Source organism: Corylus avellana, chromosome 6 (assembly GCF_965113065.1).
Source record: "Corylus avellana chromosome 6, dhCorAvel1.hap1.2, whole genome shotgun sequence".
NCBI classification, from domain to species: Eukaryota; Viridiplantae; Streptophyta; class Magnoliopsida; order Fagales; family Betulaceae; genus Corylus; species Corylus avellana.
The window spans coordinates 22,567,842-22,582,280 of NC_142495.1; the positions used below are offsets into that span (position 1 = coordinate 22,567,842).

The 14,439-nt window shown below is 34.9% G+C and overlaps 2 protein-coding genes across 2 annotated transcripts; one reads left to right on the top strand and one right to left on the bottom strand.

The window, feature by feature from the left end:
- Window positions 1–1,917: 1,917 nt before the first annotated feature.
- Window positions 1,918–3,212, top strand: LOC132187407 (uncharacterized). Its single transcript, XM_059601708.2, has one exon. It carries the CDS (start codon window positions 2,325–2,327, stop codon window positions 2,901–2,903), a length of 579 nt encoding a protein of 192 aa, XP_059457691.1. The 5' UTR covers window positions 1,918–2,324; the 3' UTR covers window positions 2,904–3,212.
- A 1,774-nt stretch (window positions 3,213–4,986) lies between these two features.
- Window positions 4,987–11,574, bottom strand: LOC132188271 (Major facilitator superfamily protein). The gene is made up of 3 exons (XM_059602692.2): window positions 11,072–11,574; window positions 6,054–6,937; window positions 4,987–5,637 (listed from the first exon to the last, which is right to left on the bottom strand). Exons 1-3 carry the CDS (start codon window positions 11,399–11,401, stop codon window positions 5,172–5,174), a joined length of 1,680 nt encoding a protein of 559 aa, XP_059458675.2. The 5' UTR covers window positions 11,402–11,574; the 3' UTR covers window positions 4,987–5,171.
- Between the last annotated feature and the right edge of the window lie 2,865 nt (window positions 11,575–14,439).

Genomic DNA, 14,439 nt, shown 5'->3' on the forward strand with positions numbered 1-14,439 from the left:
ATATTTTTTTTGAAAAAGTGAAAAAGTAATAATGTTTTATATGAAAAAATGAAAAAAATTTATTTTGTAGTGATTTTTTTATTTAAATAGTAATAAAAAGTAATTAATATGATATAAAAAGTAAGATAATATTAAAAAAAAAAAAGTAAGATGAATAGTATTAAACTAAAATCATTTACCAAACGAGATCTAGATATATGACCAGAAATTAGTAAGAGATGGCAAACAACCTAATGAAAACAAGTAAAACCCACCTTGGATAGCATTCAAACCAAGCATTCTTACTTTTCTAAAAGCCAAAAGAGTACAGATTCTGACATAGATAGTTAGATACATGTGAAAGCTTTTCCACATTATCAATAGTACTGTAACCCTTAAGAAATGTGTCGTTACTGTTACAGGCTTTTTCTTTTTGAAAATAAAAAGTTTTGGACTATCCATTAACTTAAGCTAATGTTTAGGATGTAGCATTGAATGAATTGAATTCATGAGTGATTTTCATAATAATATTGGTAGAAAACTAGACAAGTCTGTGATTCCATAAAACTAGATAAACTTTGAGAATTGGAAAAATCAAAAATCACCTGCTTCTCTCTTAAAACCTCTTTGGAAAAAAATACGGTTTTTTCACCGCGAATCTCCATAGTTGAAACATTTTTTTGATCTATGGAGATTTTTAGATCTGGTTGCAACTTTTTTTTTTTTCATTTTGGTGTCTACCGAGCATTCTTTGCGGGATTAATTCCTTCTTCATCCAACGCCAAGATGATGCATTTCTTCATTGGATCCGATCCAACTATCTTCAATGCTTATTTTCTTGTTGTAGTGGTAGATTTGCTTTGGCTTTACCTGGCCACCAATCTAATGGATCAAGTTATTTATTTTACTTATTTTCAATCATTTTTAAAGCTTTTTCGGTTGTTTTGGGGCGATTGTTGGATTTGGATATTCATCGTTTTGTTCGTTTTGATGTTAGAGCATCTCCAAAAGAGTAGCTAAATTTCTAATAATAGTAGTGCTTTTTCATCTCCAATAGAATATGCAATTTAACTTTTTTTGTCTAGTGTGAACAGTAAATATATTAATTAACATATTCACTTATTCACGCTATAAATTTTGTTTATTATTTTTTGTTTCACTTTCTTTTACTCTCTCTCCCCTTCTCTTTCTTTCACACTCTCTCCCACACAAAATAATATTTTAAAAAAATAAATAATAAAATAGAGAATATGTTAGAGTATGTATAGAAAAATGAGTAGTTAATGTAAAAATTTGTACTTTTTCAGTAGTTATTTTGCCCACTTCTACCGGAAAGGCTCTTATAATCTTTCCATCCCCTTCACTTTTTTCATATTGAAGAATTAAAATTAAAATTTTTTTTTTTAAAAAAATGAAACTTCACTTTGCACTTTTGAATTACCGCGTGTTTTGATAAGTCCCTCAAACTTCAAAACCTCTAAATTTGAACTTCTGAACTTTCAATTGTAATCAATTTGAACTCATCTGTTAGATTTTAAACGTTAAAAGTGAGACAATGATGTTTATACCCCTGATTTTTTTATAAAATTTCAAATTTACCCTTAATTCCAAAACCTAAAAAAAAAAACAATAAATAGAAACAAACCAAAAAACAAGAATATTTTGGTCTTTTTAAGTATTGTATTTAGAGGTTAACAGTTAAATCTCACGGGGTTCAAATTGATTATTTGTTGAAAGTTCAAAAATTCAAATTAAGAGGTTTTAAAATTTGAAGGCTTATCAAAACGTGCTATAATTTAAGGGTTTAAAGTAAAATTTCTAAAATAAATAAATAAAAATAGCGGTTAGTAATTTAGGCTAATAAACAAGCCATGAGAGCTGTTCCATCAATCATAGGAAATTCATAGCGTCGGTTAGAACCGAAGAGGAGCGGTTGCTTTTGGTTTAACCAAACGTACACTTGTCAATCGTTGGGGGAAAAGGTTGCCAAGTTTGAAAGTGGACTGCAATTTTTCCACTTTCCTCCCAACTTCACACCCAAAAACAAGCGGTCATCGTGTCCCACACCATACTCTCTTTACCCAAGCCGTGATTGATGGCAAACATTTCCGCAAGGAATCCTTGGGTATCACTCCTCAAACTTCCATCACACCCCCTCCCTGTTTTTGGAGGGAACATGGGCATGGAGACCCCACCCCACTTTCTTCCCCTTTAGTCACTCTCAAGTTTCAACAACCACCCAATTTTCCAAAACAAAAGTCTTCCACCTCCATCTGCGTATATATATATATATCTCTGTTTTTCTCTCAATTTATCACTGAAAAACAGAGCACACACATATTTTCATGGACTGGTTCTCTTGGCTATCCAAAACCGGCCTTGAGCCGTCTCTGGTTTACGAATATGGCCTTGCTTTTGCTCACAACGAGCTTGAAGAAGAAGATGTGGTTTATTTTAACCATGAGTTTCTGCAGAGCATGGGGATCTCCATAGCCAAACACAGGCTGGAGATCCTTAAGCTTGCTAGAAAGGAGAAGGGTACAAGCCCGCGACCCATGTCGAGGCTTCTCGTCGCCATCAGGAGGACGAAGAGGTGCTTGGGGAAATACATCCGCACGTGGGTTCGCCGGGAGGAGTCGTCGGCGCTCGTGGTTGTGCCGAGGCCTGGTTACGGGTCGAGATGGAAGGGGGCGATGGTGAAGAGGAACAAGAGATTGATGACGACGACGGCGGCGGCGAAGGCGAAGCAGGGGAGGCTGTTGCTCACAAACGGGAGTCCTCGTTGCGTTGACAGTTTTTCTAGCCCTGTGGTGTATGATCTCCGGAAGGAGGAAAAGATGGAAAGCAGCGATGATGGGTACTGGCTGACCGGAGTTGAGGAGATCAGGTGGGATACTCTGTTTCAGGACTTGAAACCCACATGAATTTTTCTTCTCTTCTCTCTTGTTTTTTCTGATATCTGGAGACTGGAGTTCAATTTAATGGTGAGGGATGGGTTTTTTTGGGTTCTTCCACCAGAGGGGTTTTCAATCTTTTGATTGTGTGTTTCAGAAGACTTTTTATGTTTTTTTAATTTTTTTTTTTCATTAGTGGTGGGTGGGTCATGCGGATGACAAACTTTAGCAGCAAGGGCCTGCTTCAGCAATGAGATTGTCTCCCTTGCATATGTATGTTAATTGTCTTTATTGAAAGGTAGAAAAAGAAAGCACCAGTATTTAGGGTCTTTGTATTTTTTTTTTCTAATCAAAGCGAGAGAAAGGAGTAAAGGGAATTTAAGGTCTTTGTAAGGAGAACTATAATGTTAGTCCAATTACTTTTAACCCTAAGGGGTTGGCCAAGTGGTTGGATAGCTTGTGACTTTGAGTTTGCTCCTTAAGGTCTTAAGTTCAAAATCCATGCAACCTACTTCTTGGGCCATCTGATTGGGAGTTCGCCCCTTGAATTAACCGAAGTGTATTCGCGAAAAACTCCTTGCCGAAAGCCTATGCATCTCCAAAATTATTCAGAGCATAGACTTTTTTTTCCTTTTTTTGTTCTTGGGATTCAAGTATTGTTAAATGCAGAAATTTTATTTTATTTTTGGTGGTAAAGATAAGATGAAGTAAACTGATATAATAAAGTTTTTTCTTCAAATTCCGTCAACTTGTGATTTTTATATGCATTTTTTTACTTGTATTTTAACCACGTGTCAATTTAATAGGCTGAATTAGACAAAAATTTCCCAACCCTACTTGGAGAAAACTTTATATTCAACCGGATATTAAAGGCTTGTGTCTTCACAAAATTAACTGACATAGCAAAATGCAATTTAGACCTACCAACCTGAATCTTCTAAATCAAAATAAATAAATAAATAAGGTGGATTGGCCAAATAGAAGACAAAACCAAGAATTTTAGTGAAGGGGCAAAACTTAAAAAAAATTAAAAAATAAAAATAATAAGGATTAAGGGAGAGGAAATTAAATTTTAAAGGGTCTACTTCATTAAAAAAAAAAAAAGAGGGGGGGGGGGGGCGGGGGGGTACTCTAGCCATAAGCTAGTTTCACCCCTTACCAAATAGTAACCCACCTTACCCAACTTACTATTTTTTTTATCAGGAAGACAAAAATTGGGGTAAACACTAATTAAACTCAATTACAAAATGGTTTGAGGGCATAGATTGAAGATTTTTTTCATACTCAAACTTTACATGAACAATTCTCTCTACTCCTATCGTTGGGTAAACAAACAAGTTTTTCAATTGGAAGCCAAAGTCTGTTTGGAAGAGAAATGAAATGGTTAAAATGACACATACATTTCCTAAGATTGGATATTTGAATGACATGAGAAATATACCAAGTAAATGAAGCGAGAGGGCCACACTTCTCAGGGATCCATAATATATTTTTGCCATACCATAAATACTCGCAACAAATTTGCTGATATCCAAACAGACAGAAGAGAAGTTACGTCATTTCATGTCTCATCATTTCTTATCTTACCTAAATTCCCAAATAGTAAATGAGGGCTCAATTCAATGAGTGCAAGAGAAGGGAAGGAACAAATGGTTCAACCTTGGGGATCAGAATAACTCCTATTTTCACAAGTTGGTGAAGGTTAGGAACTCCAAGAATACAAATTGGGAAGCCTATGATTCTGTGGATTGGGAGTTTCTCTTATATTGTCTTGGGTGTTTTAGGTTTCCTTGTAAATTCATTAGTTGGGTCAGGGAGTGTATTTCTACCCCCAAGTACTTGGTTGCCTTAAATGGAACACTTGTAGGGTATTTTGAAGGAAGGAAAGGTATGAGGCAGGGGGATCCCCTCTCTCCATACCTTTTTGTTATTGCCATGGAGGTGTTAAAATGTGATCTCAAAATATGCAGTGTCTTCAAAGTAAGCTGAAAAGCACACCAACCAAGCTAAAGATACAGCAGGATAAATTATGTCAAAATTTGGAATGTTTTATCTCAAGATGGCATGTGATTGTGTTGATACATAAAAAATACACTCCCTCAAAGCCCCCCCCCCCCCCCCCCCCCCCCCCCAAACAAATTGCCATTAGCAGGCCCACAACAAACAAATCAGCTTGGGGAGAAATAATACAGAGCAAAGGCATGTGGATATTCCCTAGCTAGGCAGCTAACTTTATTGAATCATACCTCCACAAAACCCGTATGCCTCTGATCCTATCAGATAATAGTAACTCCAGTCTCAGTGGTCTGAATTCTGAGGAAGTCGGAAAGAACCGCCAGCATAAAGCAATTGGTAAACTGGTCGTACTCGAATGGTCAGAATTATGCTCAAGACGGTGCCCAGGCCACAAACGCCAGCTAGAACCAGGAAAGTGAGCCTGAAGCAATCGGCACCTACACAGGTAGACCCTCCTTGCTTAGCAGCTTCTGCATCATATACATAACCAGCAAGAATAGCTGAGAAGAGGATTGCACCAATAGGATTGCCTAATGCCATGGCATTGTAGATTATTCCAAAATGCCTTAAACCAAAAATCTCAGAGGAAGTGGGGACCATTGTAGAATACTGAACACCATAGCAGATTCCAAGCAGAGCAGTTGCAACATAGATAGTACCATTGAGGGCTGATGCAAATAGAAGGAATGATATGATCATGATTATATGTGCACATATCATCCAAAATGTACGAGGAAGTAATCTCGATCTGTAATAAACATAATCTCATCTAAGTTAGTATTATTGCTGCACAAAATAGCAAGAAAATAACACCTATCAAAAACACAAAAGGTACAAAAATTTACTCTGCAATTCAGAACTACAAGAATTTAGGTCATAAACTCCAATGTTAGAACACAATTTAGAAAGATAATTTTTTAGAAAATCTTTAATATAATACTGCAATTAACTTTGCTCTTTCCCTAAGTCAAAAAAGAAAAAGGGAAGAGAAAAGGAAAAGAATGCATGTAAGGGGCAATAAAAATTTATCAAGAAAAATCATGCTAGGTATGCTCAATGAAAAAGTGAGCCATGGTTCAAAGCCTTTTCAACCAGAGAGAGAGAGAGAGATTCATATTTCAACCTATTATATGACCAGTTAAATCACAGGAAATGAGTAATGACCTGACAAAATGTTCAGAAACAGCACCCGAGCCAAGACGACCCACAAAATTGCAAAAGCTGAAGAGTGCCAACAACATTGTTGTATCATCAACACCTACTGCAACCCCAATCTGAGCCAAATTATTAAGAACTGTTACTCCCGAACCAACCCCCAGAAAGTATGAAAACCAAAGAAGCCAGAAATCAGCCTTGATAAGAGCTTCACGAAACTTGAAATCCTCTCCCCTACGAGGTCTCCTTCTCTTCTTCACTGCCCCCTCCCCAACAGCAAGAAGTGTTTCCACATCTGAGGCATCATCGTTCTCATAGAAACTTCCAAGATGTGTAGCCGATGAAGATGGTATTAACAAAGGATCTGTTTGGGTTGAACCAACCAAATCGTCTGAAGAAGTAGCCGGGGTAGGTCCAAGTTTCTTCGCAGGAAAAAGTGTCATTTTCAGAGGAATTGCAAGGGGGGACATCAGAAGGATAACCATTATGGCAATTAAAATGTAGGTAACAGTGTCACTTAGAGAAACTGTGTCACTTATCACTGTGGTTGAGAGAAGATATATAGCAAGCAAAACACTAGCAGCTTGGGTGAAAAGAAAATGGACGTGCTCTGAAGAGTCTTCTCCAGAAGCTGGAGTACAAGCCCGTATAAAGTACATCATGGCTAAACATATAACAGGAAGCCCAAGTGCAAGGAACGCCAATAGTTTTGATGATGAGTCATTAAGCACCATATATATTACTGTATATACTGCAGCACTCAGTCCAATATAACCTTTGAGAATGCCAGCAACAGTGCCCCTACTGAGAGGGAAGTTTCTCATGTTGGTTACAAGCACGGATGTGCCAAGCCATGCACTGCTATTGGTGGCAATGCATAGTGCAAGCCATAACTGCCATAGAATTGGAGATACAGATTATACCTACATATTCTAGAAAGGGGATATGTATGTAATACTACCAAAATTCTAAATGCAAGTATAACACAAAAAATTAAAGCATGTGATGTTATGATGGAAACAAAAGAAATTAGCAGTGATTACAAACAGCTCAAGGGTCTATAAAAAATAAATAAATAACAGCTCAAGGGAAAAAGATGTCAATATTTCAAATGAATTATTGTTTATTTATAGAAACAAATCTCCTCCACTGACATAATGAACTTACTTCCATGTGGTCTTTGTTATTTCGTAAAAAAATTGACAACTCTTCATCCGAAAGACAAAAAAAAAGGAATATTAAATCTCTTTCCTGTAATTGGAAAAGATAATGCAGGACTATCTAAATAGTTATTCACATGTGGATTATGGAGAAGGAAACTTTGATTCGGAAGACTCATTTTAGTCACATTGCTGATTCCTAATAAGAAGTAGGATTGCATTACCAATAGGTTCACATAATAATTCTAAAATGACAAGGGTAGCTCCGTAGCTTGCATGAAGATAACAGCTTGACAAATCAACTAAAACCAACATATACAGAGACAGAAATGCCCAAAATCATGGGGAATCTACCAACTTGAAAAGGTGCAATCAAAAGTATCATGCTGGAAATGAACTGGTCAAACACAAATATTAAAAAAGCAAATGAAGCAAAAAACCAACATAATTGTCCTTCATAAAAGCATTAAAAAAAACTAAAGGGAAACATGGAATTAAAATGAACATGATATTAGAAAAAGAATGAACAGGATAGACACTTGCAAAACAGGAAAAATTATGGTAATGATGTCTAATTTAAAATAGGATGATATCTTTGTGTCTTTGTGTCTACATTTGAATATGAACCAATAAATCTGCATAAGCACCTCACGCACAATGATGAAGCGTTTACTCCTTTGCATTGGCCATGAGTTCATACATATATAGATGCTTGTCTGTCTATCCGTGTATGACAACATATCAATTGAATTTACTTTCTATATGACATTTTCCTTTTTCAAACATCAGCAAAAAACCTACGAGTAAGTCAAATATATGACAGGACAACAGGTCTGGTTCAATATATTGTCTTTCATTTAAGCTCATCAAATATTCTTAAGAAGATATATAAATCCCTGCTGAGAAAGGAAACATACAATAATACTTCATTCAACTCAACTCAACCTTAACCCGAATCTCAATTCAATTGGAATTTGCTATGGAACCTCATTATCAGGATCGGCCATATTTATTCTTTTCCATCATTCTATCATACTTAAATTCGTGCAATTTATCACCTCCCTAATTAGCATACCCTTTTTCACTACTTCTACCCATGTCAATCTATGCCTCTCTCCACCTCTTTTCACTCTCTCAATTTAATTAAATCACTCTTTCTCATCGGTACATTAGTCAATTTCCATTGCACATTATCAAACCATCTTAAGCCACTTTCTCTAATCTATTCATCAAAAAAGGTCTATCCCTGCCTTTGAACAGATGATGTCTTTCCTTATCTTTCATAGTATCTCACTCATCCATCTTAATAATCTCATTTTGATTAGGCTCATTTTGTGAACATATCTTCTTTATCTTATTTTTCCTAATATCTCATTCATCCATCTTAACATTATCATTTCAACTACTTAGATTTTATGGATATTTTACTTCTTACAACCCAACATTCTTTACCCATAAGCATAACAGGTCCTATAGTACTCCTATAGAATTTTTCATTTACCTCAACAGATATTCTACAGCAACGAATTCTTCGCGTCATCCAATTCCTAGTGTGAGCTGTATGAGTGAGCTATCTTAATCTAGAATATTGTGTAAACACTTCTATAAATAGAAAATTTTCTAATAGAGGACAAAGATTATGAAGCATTTCCAAATAACCTATGCAACAATGAACTTGCATTGCATATACTTGATTTTAATCCTCCTTAACCTTAAACTTAAAGCACCCTCCCAAACTTCCAGCTTAGAGTTAGCTCCCATTATTTATTAATTTTATTTTTTTGATAAGTAGAGTTAGCTTCCATTATAGTATCATCAATGTTTTCTGCAAAAATGCATACACCATGGGACCTTATCCTAAATAGATCTACTAAGTTCATCCATTACATAAGCAAAGACAAAATCACATCTCAATAACCATTTTCAAATTAAATGGTTAAGATTTTCTCACATTAGCATTTATCAATTTTAAAATGTCGTAAAATATGGTAAATGCTAAGGTGATAAATGCTTAAAATGTAGTAAACTATGATAAATATTGAGGTGATAAAACTAATAATTTGAGAAATATAATCTGTTTCAACAGTTAATTGCTTAAACATTTGCTTCCGAATCGTATCTACATAGTTACCAACTCTTTTTTTCTTGAACCACCAGCCTCCCTAAGCACCAATCATAGAGAATTTCCTATCCATTGAATTTTGCAACACTCATCAACCACAAACATTGTAATTTCCTTAGCATTTTCCTCATTAACGCCCATACTTTGGGAAGTTATTCAAATTAACTAGTTTGTTCTGTCCATTCTTCAACTCAAGTTCACATTAGACTATCTCTCTAACGAATTCCAAGTTTAGGTAAACCATCATTAAATCACCAGTGACTTCATTAATCTCCTATTATTATATAGATGTGTCTAAGATGATAACTATGACATGCAATAGCATCCCATCCACTCACCGAAAAACTTTAGAGTGATGAGTGTTTTTTTGTACTATCCACTGCCAAAATCACTTATTACCGCTGACCTGATCCAGATCCTTGTGATCAGCAAAACCCTGCCCATGCTTGGTCTGGAGAGATGAAAAGTTGGTCCAAGGGAAAATCTGAACATGGGGATCTAGTGAAACATGAGGAAATTCAAATGCAGACTTCCAAAATTTCCTGGCCACAATGCAACTGAAATCCAATTAAAGATACTAACTCCTAACATGTTGATATATAAACAATTTTACAGCCTACACCACTTTTGAGCATTTATAGGAGCTCCATTATGTTGCATTTGGACCTTTCCTCACAAGGATGAAGATTAAAAGAGGTGGGAAAAAAAATGTAAAAACAGTAACAAATCAATAACTTATCATTTGTAAGCCCAAAGTTCAAGATTTTCTTCACAATTATAAGCTATGATAGTGGTAGAGAACTGTCGCAACATACCCTTCCAAGAGTAATTAAAATTCCACTGCTTTCAGTGCAACTTTTTCAGCATAAATATGAAGATTCAACAAGGTCCACAGTATTTTTAGTAGCTCCTTAAAGTATCTAGATGACAAGTCAGCAAGTAGTAATGCTAAACCGCAGACTAATTTACTAAATTACAACACCAATTTCACCAAGCTTTAAGATATTAGTGGGCAGCTATGCAAACAAAAATTCGCAGAAAATAAGTGAAATCGCCCAAACACATGAACTGCTATGGTCATGCAATCCTCATTGAAATTTTATACATAAGCCACCAACACTCTATTTTCAGACAAACCCAGTTCAAGAAATTAATTATAATCCATTCTACGATCAAATTTACAAAAAGTACAAAGATTTACACTTTTTCCAACCAAAAATATGGAAAATATATGAACTCAAAGACAGTTATCACAGACAAATCAAATCGTATAGAAAATATGCAATAAAACAATTGAACCCATCCAGCAATAATTTCAAACAATCAAATGCAAGAGTGGATGTGCAAAAAACAATTAAACTAATTTACCAGTCAGTTCTTTCTCACAATCAATTTCAAATGGTACGAATTGAACCCACCAAACAATAATTCCAAAACAATCAAATACACAAGAGGGCATGCAAAAAAAAAAAAACTTGGGAAAACTAAGCTCACCAGCCAGTAGTTTCAGTTTCAGACAATCAATTTCAAACGATATGCGTAAAGACAAAGAACCCATCAAGCAATAACGCCAAAACAATCAAATTCAGAACCGGGGTATGCAGAACTTCAATTCCTGGATAAAAACAAACTCACCAGCTATCGTTTTAGGCGATCAAGTTCATATCGTATCCAAAAATCAGGCGGTTTTTGAAGTAAAATAAAACAAAACAAGATTGGGATAGAGTGCTGAAATGGTCGCTCACCAGCCAGTAAGGCAAGTTCTGAACAGTCTGGCTAACAACAAGCCAGAGAACACCATATCCAAAGAAACAGAGCACGGTACCAACCAAAAGCACAGACCAAGGAGGGTACTTATTGCAGGCAATACCAGGGAGAATACCCACACTCTCTCCAATATCGTTGGCCACTCCAAGGATCGTCACCTGCTGCTGGCTGTAGCCCATGATGGATTTGAGTGCTGAAGAGTAGAGCGGGAAGTTGTACGCATTGCCGGCCGCTATTTGGATCCAAACTGCTGCTGCCAAACCCACCCATGGCGGTCTGCTTCCTGCTTTCAGAACTTGCTTTGGCATTGGATAAATAAGCTATTCACTGTGTATTTCTCGGGTGTGTGTTGGAGTGGGACACTGATCCCTGTATCAATTGGAAGAGAGATTTGGTGAAGAATTCGATCAAAAAAAAGAGAGATAAAAAGGGGATTTAAAAGGTTGGGAATATCTTGTGAGACAACGACCGTGTGGTTTTCTGAAGCGTGGTCCCTTCCCGGTTGCCAAAAACAGAATAGCTGTCGTTTACCATGAAATTGACCCATCTTGGTTGATGGAGCCACGACCACTCCAAGTCGGAATGAGCCTGCCCCATACCCGCACCAATACTCTACTGTTTTTCAATACATTGGCACTTTGGACTTGGGGACCCGTGACTCACAATGCGTATACTATAGGGTATTCTACTCTCAAGCGGGCACACTTTTGTTTAAATATTATTTTTCAGGTTTTTTTTATTATTATTATTTTCTTAAAGAAGAGAAAGAAAAAAAAAAAAATTGAGATAAACAATATTTTAATGATGTAATGTGCTGCAATGAATAATCGATTCTAATTATTTAGTGTAACAAAAAAGGTATTTTGGCGAGTATGCACGATGGGAAAAATCGCTCATCATTTAGCTACTCTACCGGAGATTTTCTTAGAGTATTTACATTCGTTACCTACATTTTTTGCTAAAGAATACCTTCTTTTTATTTTTGCTTCCTAATTTTTTAAAGCACATCTGCACATACATTCAACTTAGCATTTTAATTATTAACTTTCATTATTCCATTTACAATATTCGTGCATTACTTATTTTCACTATTTTCAAACAGGAGAGAGAATAAGATTATTTTTGTTTTTAATTTAACCTTTTTTTTTTTTTTTGACATGTCTACATAATAGGGCAAAAGAGATTTGAATTAGTGACTTGCATTTCATTAGGCGTAATCCCAACTGATTAAACTACCTCTTAAAGACTATTTTTAATTTAACTTATGCATTGTTAAGTTACAATGCGCACATTTTTGTTGAGCACTATAACGGCTAGTCAAATCATTAGTCAAAGACTCAAAATTACTAGCAGGATGTAGAGCATTTTTTGGTGTGTTTTTTCTTGAGTGCTAACCAATATTTTGACTAGCCCAATGTGAGTGCTATCTGATAAAGTAAAGAAATAAAAATTAATTAATTAATTAAAAAAAAAACATATAATACATTTTCAAAATGAGTGCCGCTAAAAATTACATTTTTATTTTTCAATTACCTAACAATATCAACCCTTGGACCAATGCTTGTTAAAAAAAATTTTTTTTAAAAAAAAATCAATAATTAGTTATAATTTGAGAATTTTTTAAATTGGCCTTTTAGGCTGCCAAACCACCCATTTCCAGTTATTTTTCTTAATTATTTATTATAATTTTTTAATTTTTTTTATTCATTTTAGTTTTTAAAATTTTTTTATTTTATTTTTAATTATGTATATGAAGATATGTCAAATTGTTAGGAGTGTTGACGTGAATTTCCGTCAATTTTTTGACGAAATTTAGATGGAGGTGTCATCTCTATTTTTAACCATTATTGAGGTATTATCGGTGATACAAAAAACGAAGCTGAGCGGACAAAAAAAATAAAATTATTAAATCACAGAGGACAAAAAAGTATTTAGCCAAAACAAAAAATCGATTTCAAACAAGCCTATTAAGAGTCTGTTTGAAATTACGTTTTGAGAAATATAGTTTTTAATTAAAAAAAAAAATTAGCAAAAGTGCAGTTTTACTATTTTTTTAATTTTTTAAACCCTTAAAAACAACTTTTTAAATGTTAAACACACTTTTAACTCTACCGATTGCAATCACAAAGAGGCCTTAAATACTTCGACCAACATTCCATTACTCATCTCATCCACTACTTCCTTGTTTGTTTGATGTGATTTCCACCACCACCAGCTTCAGTAGTAAACATCATGGAAAAGTCATTGCGACGTGGCACAGAGTAGAAGGCTTTGCCGTCATTTTCGTGGTGAGGTTGTACACGTCAAAGCTCCTTTTGGACACACGTGTACACTAATTCTTGTCCCATTCTTTTTGTATTTGGTGAAATTTAATTTTAAATTACTTTAATGAGCAAAAATAATGAATAAAATTAAATTTTGAATCATTTAAAGACAATTGTGCCTTCTTATTTGGCCTAACCAGTTGGGGGTAAGTATTAAGATGTAGAGGATTTATTCCTTTTTTTTTTTTTTTTTTGACATGTCCACACAAGAGGGGGAGAGGGATTCGAACTAGTGACCACCGCTTCATTAGGCGTGGTCCTAGCCGATTGAGCTACCTCTTGGGAACTAGAGGATTTATTCCTGATGAAGGGAGCATATACCTTACCCTACGTCTTCGTGTCAAAACAAAATTGGACTGGCTGGACCCATCAATAAAACTAACACCACAAAAAATCCAAAGACAGACTCTTGTCCCTTTCAGATATTACACCACTATAATTGAAGACACCTTCCTTCCTCGTAAAGCTAAGAACTTTTTGTTTTTTTTTTCCTAATCAAAAAGCTAAAAACCAATGATATCTTATCATGTACCCAAAAGTTCTCATCTTAAAAGTAGTTCAATCAGTTTGGACCATGTTTAATAAAGTGGAGGTCATTAGTTCAAATATTCTTCACCCCCTCTTGTGTAAACGTGTAAAAAAAAAAAAAAAAAAATTCTAAACACTGTCACCAACATAGCAGAGTAGGGTTGTGGGATTTTGGGTAGGCTACTGCCACCATTTCCGAATCTAAGGGTGTGTTTGGCGAATGACTTGAAAAAAGAAGTTGACTGAAATTATAACAAGTTTGATTAATGTGAAATAAAAAAAAATAAAATAAAAAAAAAAAGGTAAGAATGATTTGTATAAAAAAATGAAAAAATTTATTTTGTAGTGATTTTTTTTTTGATAGCAATAAAAAGTGATTTAAATGATGTAAAAAAAAAAGAATATTACAACACATATGATTATATGTACTGTAACATTTTAATTTTGTAGTGATTTTAATTTTTTTTTAAATTAATTCTGGACCAATAAAACAA

Excerpts from the sequence above, each read along its gene's own strand:
- LOC132188271 (XM_059602692.2), bottom strand. The coding sequence starts at position 11,401 with ATGCCAAAGCAAGTTCTGAAAGCAGGAAGCAGACCGCCATGGGTGGGT. Across the intron at positions 6,938-11,071 it reads AGAACTTGCCTTACTGGCTG|TTATGGCTTGCACTATGCAT; the intron begins GTGAGCGACCAT and ends ATTCTATGGCAG. Across the intron at positions 5,638-6,053 it reads GTTTCTGAACATTTTGTCAG|ATCGAGATTACTTCCTCGTA; the intron begins GTCATTACTCAT and ends TGTTTATTACAG.
- LOC132187407 (XM_059601708.2), top strand. The coding sequence starts at position 2,325 with ATGGACTGGTTCTCTTGGCTATCCAAAACCGGCCTTGAGCCGTCTCTG.